The following is a 17360-nucleotide window of genomic DNA, read 5'->3' on the forward strand; positions in this document are numbered from 1 at the left end:
TCATCCAAGTGCTGACTTGGGCGGGTTTTAGACATGTTTAAGTTTTGATTATGAGCCCCATAGTATTGCAAATTGCACACACCCAGACTGTACATGCAATTTAATTGTTTAACAAGGTAATTACTGTCGTTAAATTTGTTAATTATTGGTGCTGGCAATAATTGAAATTCATGTGCACTAAATAATTGGAACTTATGCGCATTTATAATCACTAAAAACGTGCGTATAAATTTTTCCTTGAGGACTAAAAAGGAGGCATGGCCATTGGAGGGTTATGGGCGGGTCAAGGACATCTTTAGGATCTGTGCGCACTGATATAGAAATCAGAGGATCCACAGTTAATTTAGGCACAGGAATGTATACCAGGGCTCAGTTGGTGTAAATCCTCGCACTCGAAATTTGGTGTGCATCCTGGCTCTAAATGCTATTTTATAAAAGCACCCAACGTTGAGCGCCGTTTATAGATTAGCACAGCGTCTCGCAAACTTCTGGACGCAGTGGTACACTAAAGCCTGTGCCGCAGTTGGAGGGCATCGGGGAATGAGTAGGCGACGCTTCACGTCGATGTCTGTGCATGTGCGAAGGCCCTCCAGACGGGGCCTTGAGCTACCAGTGGAGGGGTGCTGCAACAGGAGAGGCGCCAGCAAAGAGGAAAGGCTGACTGCCTACAGAATGTGCCTCTCGCCGCAAGAGGCACATCCTGTAAGCAGTCAGCCGGCAACGGCGCCTCTACTCCTCGTTGGTGTCTCACGGCACACCCAGAATCTCACTGCGGCGCACAGTTTGCGATACACTTTTTAGCACCCAAATTTGGGCACCATGTACAGAATTGAGTCCTAAATGTGCAGCCCTACCTAATCATAACATTAAAATCCATAATAATTCAGTAACTTTCTTTTCCAGGAAGCTGATGCTCAAAGGTTCGAAGTAGAGGGAAACTCTATCTGTGGCAGTTTTGTGGTAAATTGCCACAGCATGCTCAAAATAATGAGCATGCAAACTCATGCAGTGTTGAAATCATGGCAAATCTGCAGCTTAACGCAAAATATGTCAGCTTTCCTGTCAGTGTCTGAGCAGTGACTAACTCAGGCACGGACAGGAAAGCTGATGTTAAAAAAAAGCATGCCATAACAAACCAGACCCCGAACCCAGGCCCCTGAACCGGACACCTCTTCCCACCCCATCCCTGAAAACATATTCCTGGTGGTACAATGGAACCCTCTCCCAAGCATCAGCTTCGGTCTTAGCCGCAGCCCCCCACCAAACCTTAAAGAATGCGCCGTTGGCAATGGTGTGCGATGAGAGCTTTCAAGGGATTCAGTGAATCCCCAGCTCTACAACCCTGCTGTTTTTTTGTTTTGTTTACTTTTTTTCTTGATGCATTTTGGTTTGTAGAGTTGGCAGCCTGCTCAACCAGTCAAACTGCATCAAACAAAAGCTAAACCAACCCCCCCCCCCTGAGTTTTTGGGCTGGGGATTCTCCAAACTCCCTGAATGTCCTGACAGTACTGATCTGAATTTGATGGGCTGAGCAGCTTCTGCTTGTCACCTGCTCAACGAATCAAATTCAAAGCAGTGCCCTCAGGATCTTTAGGGAGTGGGGTGAATCCCCTGACTGCACACCACTGCCTGGTGGTTTCCTCCCCCCCTCCATTACAAAATAGCCTGGTGGTCCAGTGGCCCCCCTGACTGCACCAGACCTGAGCTGGGCTAGGCTAGAGCCCTTCCCCCAAGTCATATCACTCTAGAGAAGGCCCACCACCCCATCCCCTGTACCTTTTGTAGGAAGCAGGAGTGATACCCACTCACTCCTGCTTCTCCAAGCTGCCGTCTTCAAAATGGTGGCACCCCACCCTATGCAGTTCATCCTGGAATACACTGAGCAGAGCCTAACAACCATATAACTCCCAGGATACACTGTGTAAGGTGTGGGGCACCATTTTGAAGATGGTAGCCAAGACAGAAGAGTGGGACTTGGGTGCGATAGTATGTGATGATCTTAAGGTAGCCACCTGGTTGAAAAGATGACGGCGAAAGCTAGAAGGATGCTAGGTTGCATAGGGAGAGGTACAGCCGGTAGGAAAAGGAGATATTGATGCCCCTGTATAAGACTCTGGTAAGACCTCATTTAGAATATTGTGTACAATTCTGGAGGCCGTATCTTCAAAAAAATATAAAAAGGATGGAGTCGGTCCAGAGGAAGGCTATTAAAATGGTGCATGGTCTTTGGAGGAAATGCGGGAGGAGATATATGATAGAAATGTTTAAATACCTACGTGATGTAAATGCACATGTCAAGTCTCATTCATTTGAAAGTAAGCTCTGGAATGAGAGGGCATAGGATGAAGTTAAGAAGTGTTAGGCTCCGGAGTAACCTAAGGAAATACTTTTTTACAGAAAGGGTGGTAGATGTGTGGAACTGTCTCCCGGAAGAGGTGGTGGAGACAGAGACTGTGTCTGAATTCAAGAAAGCCTGGGATAGGCACATGGGATCTCTTAGAGAGAGGAAGAGATAATGGTTACTGCACATGAGCAAACTGGATGGGCCATTTGGCCTTTATGTGCCATCATGTTTCTATCAACTTCAAGGACTTGGTTGGGTATGATTAGCAGGCTAGATTTAAGCACAGACAACTGCTAGGGCACCTAATTTTAGAGCTGTTAAATATCCTGGGCAAAAAGTAACCTGGTCTAGCTTACTTTAAGGCAGGAGTTCTCAACCCAGTTCTTGGGACACACCTAGCTATTTTCCAAGACAAAGTAGACTCTCAGTTAACCGGCACTCTCAACCAACCAGAAAAAAATTGTCAGCAAAAATAGTCTCATGCTCCTCAGACAATGTCCAAAGTTGTGCTCCTGACCCAGCACCTCCTCCCTCCTTCCAGCCTTAGAGGCATCAACCGCAGAGGAAAGGCCCTGCGGAGGCTTGGCAGAAGCTGCCTGTATACAGGTACTTCCATTGCTCACTGGCTGCCACTACTCCTTCAGGTGAATGAGGGAGGGGGGTTATCATGACCAGATCTGCTGCTTTGGGAATGAAGGGAGGGTGTTGTCAGGACGGTTGATGCTTCAGGAATGGAAGGGGGGGGAGAGAAAATGACCCAGAAAGAAGGGAAGAACAGATGCTGGACCTACAAGTGGGGGTGGGGGGATGATAGAGTGAGATGGGGAGACAAAACTATTGTTACAGTAACTCTCAAGCATCCAGCACCAACCCCCTTGGGTGCCGGATAGCTGAGTCTACTCATAATGAATATGCATGAGAGAGATTTACATAGAATGGAGAGAGTGTATTACAAATTTATTTCATGCTTATACTGAGAAAAACATGACTGGCTTTCTACTGTAGATCACTAGGATTGGATTGAGAACCCCTGCTTTAAGGCCAAGTACACGTTTAGCTAAAAGGGACGGTACTGAGCACTCCTGCATGCCTCTAAATCCTCCCCCCCCCCCTCTTCCGCTATCATCCGGAGTCCACTGGTTGGTGTTACCAGTTGCCTATCTATGGCTCCAAACTCTAAAATCTGGTCCTGATGACCGGGCCAAGCACTCGTAGTGGCCATCAAAAAAGTTTGAATTGGTTTTGCTTTTTCACCAGGCGTCAGAGACGATTCGGAAAACTTTCCCAAACGAAGACGGAAAAAGCTGCTCCCACGGTTTGACCCCCCCCCCCTTCGCGCTAGAATCACGTTCGGCTAGGGGCGGGGCCGCCTTGTACCGGGGAAGTTTTTGCGTGGTTGCTAGGATCGCGCGCGCGCGCGCGCCGTGCTTTGGAGTCTTCTCCTTCCCCCCCCCCTCAAGCCCGGCTCGGGGACTCTCTGCCCCGCGCGGCGTGACGTCACCCCATCACTCGTCAGCTGTTTGCTGCTTTCGGCTGCCGCCGCTAGTTTGCACTAAGGAGCCCGGTCTTGGCTGTGCTGCGCTCGCTTGGTGAAGTGCACAAGAAACCAGAAACCGATCGCAACTGGGGAAGAACGTGACAGACGCTGAAGGAGATCAGGTGAATGAATGATCACAGGCGGGAAAGGCTTTTAATGGCGGGAGCTGATGGCTGCACGTTTCCTTCTAGCAGCAGCAGGTAAGTGGGGTGGCACCTTCCCGTTCGGGGGCAAACAATAAGCTCTTCCTGGCAAAGCTGAGAATAGCTTGTAGCCCGTGTTTCTTCCTGCTGCCAGACCCGGAGTTTAAAGAAGGCACTTGTTTTGGACGAAGGGTTTCTACAAGGATCTTCAGCAAATCACTTGATCAAAGCTGCCAGTGACTTCTTAAAATGCACTTGTTATTTAGTCCCGAACACTCTTTTTCCTCTAGAATTGTCCATTTGGTTATTCTGCTCCACTAAGTTTCAAAGAAGGGGACGGGTTAGGACATGTTCCTGGAGCAACTTAGTGAGATAGATGCCATCCGTTCGTGCGCTCCATCGGCGGGAGCGAGCCGTGCGGACGGGAAACTTTGCCTGGGCTCGGACTCCCCACCCTCCAGCCCGATCCAACACCGGCCGCTGATCATCATGCGGCGACTAGAAGCCGGCTAGAGACCCGGCGCTCGGCCCAAAAGTACTTGTTGCTATCCCCTCCCGTTGTGCATTGCTCGTAAATTGTACGCTCGTGCCTGAAATCTTCACTATGGTCACTCCATTATTAAGGTAGACCTGGGGAAAAGCCACTGCTTATCCCTGAGGGTAAAATCTTGCTACTTTCGGGGATCCTGCCTGATTGCTGGACCTTATTTTATGGTAATTTTTATGAAATTGTGCCGCAGAAGACTGGGGTGACCGGCTCCTCGATAAAAGAGACCTGGCTATAGATTTCTTGAGTTTCTTTTTCGTTACTCAGCACTTATTTGTCTCGCGTTATTTGACCCATCTATCCCCCCATACTGCAGACCCAGCTAAAGCCGAAACGCGTTAAGCTGCATAGCTTCTGGCAGTGGAGGAAAGACGGGCTCTGGGATCCAGGCACTGGGGTTAGTCATAACTGTAGTGATTTTTCCTGTGAGATACCAACGGCACCTGCAGTGCAGCGCCTGGATTCGAGCCCAGAGTTCACGCTCCCAATGCATCCAGGAATTATGGATGTCGTTCTGCAATCACAGCCTCCAAATGTAGCTGTCAATCTTCTCTGCTATATAAATGGGGCAAAATCCTGATCAACCTCAAAAGCTGCTGGTGCAAAATTGCTTGCCTACCTGGAAGGAAGTCTGTCACTTATCACCTTAGCAAAAACAAAAACTGTGGACCAGTTGGATTTTTATCACAGTATTATTTTTATCATTGTACTTTTTTAAATTGGTTTTATATGTCAGTGTTTAATAAATTATCTCCAGAACATCTGTATCCACAGCTTTTGTTTTTGTTTTCGTCGGTGGATTGTTTTCACTGTGGATCATTGGGTCTCCCCATTTTTCTTTGATGTGCTGCACTTATCACCTTAGTCCCAGGACATCTCTCATTATGTATTGTCGGGAAGGGGTAAAACACGGACCTCGCAGATCTAAAACCGCACGTTCTTAAAAATCTGAGGTCCGCGCCATTTTTAGTGTCTGGCTCTGACAGAGCTCTATGACAATTTAACTCTGACGGATCCTAATGCTTTTCCCTCCCTATACTAGGATCCGTCAGAGTTAAATTGTCATAGAGCTCTGTCAGAGCCAGAGACTAAAAGAGGCACGGACCTCAAAAGTGGCGCGGACCTCGGATTTTTAAGGATGTGCGGTTTTAGATCCGCAAGGTCCGTGTTTTACCCCTTCCCTGTATTGTCTGCACACCTTCGGGCCCTCATATATTAAATATGAAAGGTACTAAAAAATATTGATCATGGCAGTACTAACCTTCAAAAGAATACCACTCTTTCTCAGGAGACAATACTATTGTCACACAGAATGCCACATGACAACTGGATGCTAACCTGTCACAAGTTCTTTAAATTAAAACTGCACCTACCACTAGACAGTACTCATTTGGTGTCACTTAAACACCTGATTCACAAAGGCTTCTCTTCCATTATGCCCCTATGAACATAAAGGGCTCCTTTTACAAAGCCATGTTCACGGTTTAGCGTGCGTAATAGCGCGCGCTAATTTTCCGGCCGTGCAAGCCACTACCGCCTCCTCTTGAGCAGGCGGTAGTTTTTCGGCTAGCGCGGGGGGTTAGCACGCGCGATAAAGCCACTAACGCGGCTTCATAAAAGGAGGCCAAAGTTTAGTGGATCAGGCTCTCTGAAAGTCTTTTAAGGTGCTTCTCTGCAATTTCCCTGCTTTTCCGGGAAAGGGACAGACCGGATGGGCCTTGTGGTCAACCTCTTATTCTATGTTTAATCTTCTCCCCAGTCAAAGCCTGGAAAGAAAAACTAACTCCCTCCTTTTAATAGTGTAAGGACAATGAAAATGCATTGAATCCAGTTGGTTGGATGAAAAGTTATTTCTGTTTTATTACTCCCGAAAGAGTGACACCAATAAGTTATGTAGAGCTGGTATATAGCCAAAGTAGGCAACCAACACACTGGCTACTCGTGTGGGTTAAAGTGTTTTTTTCCCTTCTGGGTTTCCCTGTACATTCAGTCTGTTTGTTGCTTTTTCATATGGTTAGATAAAGTGAGGAGCCTAGTGATTAGAGCTCTGGGTTGACAAACTAAGGAAACCCAGCTCAAATTGTAGCTGCTTGTGATTTGGGGCAAATCACTTAAACCTCGGGTACAAATTTAGGGGGCCTTTTACTAAAACTGTGGCAAAAGTGGCCTTAGCGAACCGCTTATGTGTATCTTTACTGTATGCTAAGGCCACTGGTACTTTGGCCAGAAAATGGCTGACTTTCACATTTTCCTAATTAACGGCCATGTGCTAATTTTGCCATTGGTGCACAGCCATTTACCAAAAAAAAAAAAAAAAAAAAAGGTTACTGTGTGAGCCCTTACCACCACCTATTTTATAGGCAGTGAGGGCCCATGCGCTAACCCCATGCTAATCAATTAGCATGCAGCAATGTTAACTGATTAACACTGTCATGCCCACTCTCCACCCCCAATCATACACCCTTAGAAAAAATTAAGAAAAATTTAGCACATGGTGTACGCACATACAAAGGCAAATTTACCGTAGGATGCTAGCATAAGGAATGACACGGGACAAATTTTTCCCCGTCCTCACGGGGACTCATTTGCCCGTCCTGTCCCCATGAGTTCTTTTCTTGTCCCTGCCCCATTCCTGCAAGCTCCGTCCTCATCTGCACGAGCCTCAAACACTTTAAAATCATAAGTAGCAACATTCTAGAGCTCAGATTGTGATGTCATAATGCCTCGTTCCACCAATGCCTAAGCTCCGTCCTCATCTGCACAAGCCTCAAACACTTTAATATCATAAGTAGCAACATTCTAGAGCTCAGATTGTGATGTCATAATGCCTCGTTCCACCAATGCCTAAGCTCCGTCCTCATCTGCACAAGCCTCAAACACTTTAAAATCATAAGTAGCAACATTCTAGAGCTCAGATTGTGATGTCATAATGCCTCGTTCCACCAATGCCTAAGCTCCGTCCTCATCTGCACAAGCCTCAAACACTTTAATATCATAAGTAGCAACATTCTAGAGCTCAGATTGTGATGTCATAATGCCTCGTTCCACCAATGCCTAAGCTCCGTCCTCATCTGCACAAGCCTCAAACACTTTAAAATCATAAGTAGCAACATTTTAGAGCTCAGATTGTGATGTCATAATGCCTCATTCCACCAATGCCTAAGCTCCGTCCTCATCTGCACAAGCCTCAAACACTTTAATATCATAAGTGTTCAAGGCTTGTGCAATTAAGGCAAAGCTTACAGGAATGGGACAGGGACAACAAAACTCGCAGAGACGGGAAAATTGAGTTCCTGTGAGGATGGGGACAAATTTGTCCCCATGCTATTCTCTACATCAGCATACATCCCCTGGTAAGCCTTTTTAACATACAGTAGGCACCTACAAGTGCTTGCTGCAGTTCAGTAAAAAGACTCCTTAGATTATAAGCCCTTTGAGGACAGGAAAATACCTAGTGTTCCTGAAGCCTTAAGCTACAACGGTGTGATCTGAATCCAGTTAAATAAAAATTATCCTACTGACATTACCCTTCTTTTACGAATGCATAGCGTGGGTTTTGGGTAACTGCTCTGACGCTCACAGAATTCCTATGAGCGTCGGAGCAAGTTTCTGCCGCTGCCGGCGCTAAAACCCACACTATGTGTATTTGTAAAAGTGGGGGTTATCATCGGTGAGGAGTGGCCTAGCGGTAGAGTTGCTGCCTCAGCACCCTGAGGTTGTGGGGATCAAATCCCACCGTTGCTCCTTGAGACCCTGGGCAAGTCACTTAATCCTCCATTGTCCTGGGTACAAAGTAAGTACAGGCACAAGATCCTTTATCTGAAAATCGTAAAGCTCCAAAAGCCAAAATTTGACACTTCATTTATATTTGAAGGTATTGTCAATCTATTTGAAGTTTTGAAGTGTTTATTGTTTGCCTTATTTTGAAATAAAAAAAGGTCTGGTGGCAATTTTATGGTCTTATGGTCTGTCTTTTTCTGACTTAACATTACCATTCTGAAAACCGAAAAGTTGCAAAAAACGAAATATGCCTAATCCCAAGGATTTTGGACAAAGGATCTTCTGTATATATGTAAACTGCTTTGAATGTGTAACCACAAAAAGGCGGTATACGTTTTATTCCTCATCCCTTCCCCTTTCTATAGTGCTGCTAGACATATGCAGCACTGTACATTACGAGGGGCTGCTGAAAAGTTCTTAGCGCAACCAATAAAGTTGGGGCAACCTCCATCGAGGGTATACACTTAGTCCAGTGATTTTCCACTTTTTTGTTCTGTTGGAAATATACGGAACGAAAAAAGTGGAAAATTGTTGGACTAGGTGTATAGTCCTCGATGGAGACTGCCCCAACTTTTTGGGTTGTGCTGAGAACTTTTCAGCGGCACCTCGTAAAACCAACCATGAAGTTGGGTGAAGACACACATTGCAACACAGTAACATAGTAAATGATGGCAGATAAAGGCCCGAATGGTCCATCCAGTCTGCCCAACCGTACACTCTCTATAAATTAATGATTTCATTTAAATTGTCCTTTTTCTTAGATATTTCGAAGCCAGAAACCTAGAGCTCTGCCCGGTACTATGTTTAAATTCCATCTACTGGAGTCTCCATCAAAGCTCACTCCAGCCCATCTAAACCATCCCAGCCGTTGAAGCCCACCCCAGCCCATCCTCAACTGAATGGCCATATACGGGACACAGAACGTGCAAGTCTGCCCAGTAATGACCTTAGTTCTTCAATATATACCATTTAAGACATATTTTTAACATACATCCCTTTAGGACTACAATAGCCTCTTCCTCATCTGAGAAAGAAAAGAATCTTGGTCCAAAAACGTAGATCCTCAAAATCTCTGTTAGTGCCGACAAGTAATGATAATATGACAGATAATGCATACTGAAATATTGCTATGAGCCTGCATGAAAGTTTTTTCTATAATTTAATATCTGTATTTGAGCTCCTGAAAAGTTGTTTTTTAAACTCAAATAGCAAATAAGATATTCACCCAACCTTTCCAAATAACTATTTGCTTATGCTTCCTAGCAGGCCTGTAGCTGGGTGAAACCGTTCCCAATCTGTTGTAGCTGAAATGCATTCTGGATTCTATTAAAACAGTGTATCGCAAACTGTGTGCCGCCCGAGATTATAGGTGTGCTCGAGACACCGGGGAGGACGAGAGGCGCTGGCTGACTGCCTGCAGGATGCACCTCTTGTGGCGAGAGGCACATCCGGTAGGTAGTCAACTGGCACCAGTGCCTCTCCTTCTCTCCGTGCCTCTTCCCTTCGAGCACCTCCCACTGGTGGCTCAGGGCCACCTGGAGGGCTTTCGTGCATGCGCGGACATCACGCATGCATGTGATATCATTGCATTGGCGTCTGCGCACTTCCGGATGCCCTCGAGCTGCGGCCAGCACGTTTAGTGCGCCGTGGCTTCGCAAAGTTTGTGAGACACTGCATTAAAAAGAGCTTGGGTGATCTGCAGATACTCTTTTAGAATGCAGAATTTGGATCTGCTAATTTTTAGTCAAGTGATCGTTGGATCAGCAGAACCAAAAGGTGGCATAGACCAGAGGTGTGCAACCCTGAACTTAAATGGCCTCTTGTGTTGGGATACTCACAATGAATATTAATTAGACCAGGGGTCTCAAAGTCCCTCCTTGAGGGCCGCAATCCAGTCGGGTTTTCAAGATTTCTCCAATGAATATGCATGAGATCTATGTGCATGCACTGCTTTCAATGCATATTCATTGAGGAAATCCTGAAAACCCGACTGGATTGAGGCCCTCAAGGAGGGACTTTGAGATCCCTGAATTAGACAGATCTTGGTAGCTTAATCTGAGAATAGACTTCATTTGCATAGTTTGATTACCTGGAAAAGCAGACCTGTTTGTGGACTCAGACCTCCTTCACTGTGGAGATGGAGGGCCAGGGATCTAAAGTTTTCTTTTTTCGAGTTTACCTTTTCCCAATCTTTTTCCACCTATTAAGGTGGCAGAATCTTACATATCTGGATACACAGAAGGTTGCACAAATCCTCCTCTACAGGTTTGAAAGAAGCTAGCCAAAGTTGTATTGCTGCTTGTAGAGCTGCTTGAAAAAAGCATTTAGATAGCTTAACTTCTGTTGCCAGCTCTCAGTAGTGCTCCTAAAAAATAGAACCATAAAGGAGATTGAGTCCCACACAACACATCAATGCAGGCAGAATAGAGACAACTGAAATTTGTTCAAGACAATAACAAGTTCTGTCATCTGCCTTTGGATTGCAGTCTGCAGAAACGTTAGAACTCATGTTTTCATATGAGGGAAAGCAGGTAAGAGTTTAGTGGCAGATTCCTTCTCCTGTTAATTACCCCTCTCCTGGAGCCAGCTACTCTCTCCTGTTAGTTACACCTCTCTTTGAGCTAGGTACTTTACGCTCTCTTGTTAGTTACCCCTCTCTTGGAGCTAGCTACTTTTTCCTGTTAGTTACCCCTCTCCTGGAGCCAGCTACTCGCTCCTGTTAGTTATCCCTCTCCTGGAGCCAGCTACTCTCTCCTGTTAGTTACCCCTCTCCTGGTGCTAGCTACTTTCTCCTGTTAGTTACCCCTCTCCTGGAGCCAGCTACTCTCTCCTGTTAGTTACACCTCTCTTTGAGCTAGCTACTTTACGCTCTCCTGTTAGTTACCCCTCTCTTGGAGCTAGCTACTTTTTCCTATTAGTTACCCCTCTCCTGGAGCCAGCTACTCTCTCCTGTTAGTTATTCCTCTCCTGGAACAAGCTACACTCTTCTGTTAGTTCACCTCTCTTTGAGCTAGCTACTTTATGCTCTCCTGTTAGTTATCCCTCTCTTGGAGCTAGCTACTTTTTCCTGTTAGTTAGCCCTCTCCTGGAGCCAGCTACTCTCTCCTGTTAGTTACCCCTCTTCTGGTGCTAGCTACTTTCTCCTGTTAGTTACCCCTCTCCTGGAGCCAGCTACTCTCTCCTGTTAGTTACACCTCTCTTTGAGCTAGGTACTTTACGCTCTCTTGTTAGTTACCCATCTCCTGGAGCCAGCTACTCTCTCCTGTTAGTTACCCCTCTCCTGGTGCTAGCTACTCTTTCCTGTTAGTTACCCCTCTCCTGGAGCCAGCTACTCTCTCCTGTTAGTTACCCCTCTCCTGGAGCCAGCTACTCTTTCCTGTCAGTTGCCCCTCTCCAGGAGCCAGCTACTCTCTCCTGTTAGTTATCCCTCTCCTGGAACAAGCTACGCTCTTCTGTTAGTTACACCTCTCTTGGAGCTAGCTACTTTTTCCTGTTAGTTACCCCTCTCCTGGAGCCAGCTACTCTCTCCTGTTAGTTACCCCTCTCCTGGTGCTAGCTACTCTCTCCTGTTAGTTACCCCTCTCCTGGTGCTAGCTACTTTCTCCTGTTAGTTACCCCTCTCCTGGTGCTAGCTGCTCTCTCCTGTTAGTTGCCCCTCTCCTGGAGCCAGCTACTCTCTCCTGTTAGTTATCCCTCTCCTGGAGCCAGCTACGCTCTCCTGTTAATTACACCTCTCTTTGAGCTAGCTACTTTACGCTCTGCTGTTAGTTACCCCTCTCTTGGAGCTAGCTACTTTTTCCTGTTAGTTAGCCCTCTCCTGGAGCCAGCTACTCTCTCCTGTTAGGTACTCCTCTCCTGGTGCTAGCTACTCTTTCCTGTAAGTTACCCCTCTCCTGTTGGTTACTTTAAGTTGCAGAAATAGAGGTGTACTGCAGAAGTGTGGCTCTGGAGTGAGGTCGAAGTAACATTTGGCAGATAGAATTGTCTTCTCAAAAGTTCACCTCTTGACCTTTTTGACTAAGGTTTGAGCCTTGAACTGGAGAAAGTACCTGCTTTGCCTTTTGTCTGAGATGGAGAACCTGTAATATATTGGAGGATGCAACCCTATCAGCTGACTCCACAGGGAACATGAAATTATTTGGACCCTGGCTAAATAGGAGGATTAATCTCTCTCTGTTACACTCCAGTGATTTCTCTATTTATTGATGTTAATAGAGTACATCTGTGCTATGTAAACCCTAGAGAAGTCAGGGGTTTTCCTGCCGACCTACCATAAAAGTTTATAACCTCTGCTTGTAGTGATATGACTGGTAGCTCTGGATAAACTAATGCAAAACATACATCTTTATTGGAAATACGTACATCACTGAGTCACCGAAGACCAATTTTGATCTTTTTTTTCCTCTCTTGCTGTAAATACTGTAATGTACAACAGGGTGCGCTGTAACGCTGAAATAACAGCATGCTCCAGTATTATCTGGCAGGCATGCGGTGAAGGCTGGTTGTGTGGTTGGATTGTAAACACTTTGGGGAAGGAAGTTGTTATCTCATGTACCTGTATGTGTTATGTTTGTCACGGCTTGTGCTTCTCCCTGCTTCTGGGGTATTTGCTCTGAAATTCAGGGAAGACTGTCAAAATGAGATATGTAGTGAAAACAAAACTATGCACCTGCAAGCAATGACTTGAAAGATGCAAATAGAATGTCGTATAGAATTTGGGGCCTTGACCACGTGTGCTGAAATAAGAATTTAGGGTGCAAAATTGTTTTCTGTAGTGGCAATAGAACCTGGACAACAGAAAGCACAACAGAAGGAGGAGACTGGAGGGCACCAAATAATAAATTACTGTTTTTCTGCTCAGGGTAGATCCATAAGACTTTTACTTTTCAGTAACCAGATTTTTATGATGCACATCAAGCATTATCTTAAAAGCCACAGTTCTCATTTACCTTCTAATTTTAATAGCCTCTGTTGTAACTTATACCCTTACTACTTCTGTTCAAATTTGACTGAGGTATGTTTGTATATCTTCCACATTGATTATAAAAGGTATACTTCATATAAATTATCCAGGTCTGCCTTTGTTCTGTGATTTCTCACCTCCCATTAGCATAAGTATAGATGGAATAAAAATCCATTTGTAAATGACTTCATGCCTATATTCATCCCACTAGTTGTGGTCATACTGATGACGGCCCAACTTACTCTATACGCCTTTTAGGGGAAACAAAGCAGATACATCAAAACTATAATATATCAAGATTGTGTAATGTAATGAAAGTCCCTAATTCTGTACCACCATATTCTTTTACTCACTAGGGAAGTGATAAGCCACATGACATAATAACCTCTCACAAACAAATCAACAATGTACTGTACTGATCACTTCATGCAAATTATGGAGATTAGGGCTTTGGAGTTGATACATCACTGCGACGGCTCATTGCAGTGGAGATTTTTGACGTCGCTTGATACTTTGCTGCTGCTCTACAAGTTTTTATGACTTTTTTTATTATACCCCTCTTTTTTTACCATGGACCCCTGACAAAGGTTTGTCCGAAACACGGACAAGGGTTTACATATAATTATTTTGTCACAATAAATTTTGCCTGCGTCTTGTACAGATCTGCAGTTTTGTTTTGTTTGCTCTTGGTTGTTTTTTTACTGCAGTTGAGGTTGGAACCTTTTTTCTCTTTGTTTTGTTGATACATCAAGCCTTTGAGTTCAGTGTCTATTCTACCACTGTCTGATTCTGACTCCAGCAAATATTAGGCTTTAACACCTCCCCCCACTTCTATTAAGCTGCGGTACAGGTTTCTGCTGTGGCCCAGAGCGCTTAATGCTCTGACTCTCATAGGAATTCTATGAGCGTCGGAAAATTTATTTAATGCTTCAAGCCATGGTAGAAACCGCTACTGCGGCTTAGAAAAAGGGGGGGGGGGTACATTTTTTGTTCTGGATCTAAAGAGCTAAGTAAATATAACATGCTAAATTTAAAACCAAAACAAAACTGCAGTGCAATATACAGGGTGCAGGAATTTATTTGAAATGCAAATTTCATAAAAACATGTAAACCACATATAAAGCAATTACATAGACTACAAAAATGTATCCAACAACTGGTCCTAATGTTCATGTGGACCGGACCTAACATGGTCCGTGTTTCAAAGAAACACTCCTTCCTCAGGGGTCCTACGAGAAATAGTATTGTCAACAGATTTGAGTGTGAAAATGAATAACATAATGCTAGTGGCATGATATACCGAAATAATATATATGACAGTGCGATTAAAATGACAAAAATGGTGTTGAAAATAATGATGTGAAACAATGGAAAAACTTTAAATGAGACTTAAAAGAACAACAATAATGAGGCTAAATTTGCCATAAGTTATAATGTTTTTTTTTTCTTTATTTTGAAACTGGAGTCACAGTTGGCATCGGTACATTTTTACCAACTCCATCCAAAATTGCTATTGACTGTTGACCCCACAGCCTGGGAAAAGATATCAAGTCTCATATCCTCCAGGGCCACACAGGGGGCAAAATGAGAAGAGGACTTCCTAGCCACAATGAGCCATTAAAAAAAATATATAGAACTTGTAGACTGGACTAATGTTGCTATGGGATGGGGCTAGTTGTAAGAGGAGAGGTGAACAGCCAAGGCTAGATGTAGGATAAGTGGGGAGGTCACCTGGGGCACTGTGCAAGAAGTAATGCTAACAGAAGTTAGACTTGGACTGTGAAAGGAGTAGCTTAAGCATTATGCAAACTAAGCTACTGCCTTGGATGTCAGCTTCTGGAGCAGCTGCAGTCAAAGCAACTTGTAGATCCTGACAGCCACACTAAATCTAGGAGCATAAGAATTTCCGCTGCTGGGTCAGACCAGTGGTCCATCGTGCCCAGCAATCCTCTCACGCGGCGGCCCTCTGGTCAAAGACCAGTGTCCTAACTGAGACTAGCCTTACCTGCGTGCGTTCCGGTTCAGCAGGAGCTAGTCTAACTTTGATGTGAATCCCTGGAGGGTGTTTTCCCCTATAACAGCCTCCAGAAGAGCATTCCAGTTTTCTACCACTCTCTGGGTGAAGAAGAACTTCCTTACGTTTGTACGGAATCTATCCCCTTTCTTGACCTCTCGTTCTCTCTACCTTGGAGAGGGTGAACAGCCTGTCTTTATCTATTAAGTCTATTCCTTTCATTATCTTGAATATTTCGATCATGTCCCCTCTCAGTCTCCTCTTTTCAAAGAGGGTGGGCAGTTTTCAAGTAGCCCTTTACTGGGACAAATAGCTTCTGGATACATTGCCAACATTTTTTGTGTGCGTACGTACATGTAAAGTTTAATACTGAAAAGTATCATGTTCAAATCCGCATTACAGGAAAGATGTGTTGGAATGATCATGATAGTGATCAAAGACTTGGGAAGAGAGACCTAGGGATATAAAAGTTAAGGAGTGGGGGGCAGACCTGTGAAAGAGGACTTAGGCCCAGATTCACTAAAGGTAGCGATTCAATCTCTGTTGGCCTATTACTGGCTGATTTTGAAACAGTGATTGATTCACTATCTTTTTTGCATGCAAACTCCCTGACTCAATCGCTCAGTGAGCAATTGAGTTGGGGCAGCCCTGACAGTAGTGACAGGAGTAGCAGCTTCCTGTCACTGCTGTCAGTGGCTTTTTTTTCCCATTTTTTTAATGGGCCAGATATTTTGCGTGTATTACATATGCAAAATATCTGGCTAATTTTAAAAAAAAAGAGAAAAAAGCTCCCCCCCAACAAACGCAGCCCCCCTGATGAAAAAGGCAGGAAGGATGCCCACTCCCTCCTGCCATCGGCCCGAATCCCCAACAAAAAAACCAAAATGGCAGAAGGGATGCCCACTCTCTCCTGCCGGCAAATACCTCCCCCCACCCCTGAAAAAACCAGGCAGGAGGGATGGCCTCGGCTCCCCAACCCCTCCCCGTACCTCAAAAAGTTAGGAGCAGGAGGGGTGCTCAGTCCCTCCTAATCTGTAGGCCTCCTGGATGCAACTGGGCCTTAGGCCCCGCCTCGGTGCACCATGTGATACATGGGGAGGGGCCTAAGGCCCTGACTGGCTCAGGCGCCTTGGGCTCCTCCCTTGGGAGGGGCCTGAGACTCCTGAGCCAATCAGGGACTTCCTTAGGGAATAGCCTAAGGAAGTCCCTGATTGGCCAAAGCACACATGAACTGGAAAAATAAATAAACTCACCCACACCCACTTTCTGCTTGCCAACTGCAGGAGGTAAATGCTCAGAATAGCCTACAACCTGCTCTCTCTTCTGCCTTTCCAGTGCTGCTTCTGAGCCACCATTACTATCTTGACAATATTAAAAAAGAGTATATAAAGAGATTTAATGAATGTCCCTTACTTCTAGGGCACAGGAACAGAGAATGGGATATTGCCATCAACATTCCTAGGAAGAGGGTGCTGCTATTGATATTCCTCTCCAGGGCACCAGCTGTACCAGACCTAGCCTGGGCTGTTGTCACCACTAGAGAGAGAGAGAAAAATTAAGTGTGGTCAAACATAGGCAGTGAATGGGGTGGGCCACTAGAACTATGGACTGACGAGCCTTGTGCTCCACATGACATCAACTATGGAACTTGAGGGCAGAGAGGAGGTTATCTTCTTCCCCTCCAACAACTAAAAATGTATTCCACTACTTCTGAATATCTCCTGAAAACCTCAGTCAAACTTATTTTCCTTGCTGTCTCTACTTGGACTGTGTATATAGTAAAACAGTATCTCTACTACCACTCATCATTAGGCGTACGCAATGCTGTAAATTAAACATTCAAGAGATAGTCCCTGCTTGGTAGAATTTACAGTCTAATCAAGCAGACAAGTAGGGGGTTAGGGAGTTTCTCAGAGAGGGAATGATATAACAGGCATGGGTGCTTTACAAGCCAGTGGGAGTTAGGAGTTAAAAGCAATCTCGAAAAAGTAAGCTTTTAGCTTAGATTTGAACACTACCAGAGATGGAGCTT

General features: G+C 45.1%; 1 protein-coding gene across 2 annotated transcripts in view; it reads left to right on the plus strand.

Moving 5' to 3' along the window:
* The first annotated feature begins 3786 nt into the window (after positions 1-3786).
* The window catches only part of BMF (Bcl2 modifying factor), a 76675-nt gene continuing 63101 nt past the window's right edge, over positions 3787-17360 (plus strand). Inside the window, exon 1 of one of the 2 annotated variants that reach the window (XM_033951929.1) lies at positions 3787-4081. In XM_033951929.1, the coding sequence (XP_033807820.1) occupies positions 4008-4081 (74 nt within the window). In that variant the 5' untranslated portion in view covers positions 3787-4007. The remainder of the gene's footprint in view (positions 4082-17360) is intronic. The other variant, XM_033951930.1, reaches the window with a different exon arrangement.

This window comes from Geotrypetes seraphini, chromosome 7 (assembly GCF_902459505.1).
Source record: "Geotrypetes seraphini chromosome 7, aGeoSer1.1, whole genome shotgun sequence".
Taxonomy (NCBI): domain Eukaryota; kingdom Metazoa; phylum Chordata; class Amphibia; order Gymnophiona; family Dermophiidae; genus Geotrypetes; species Geotrypetes seraphini.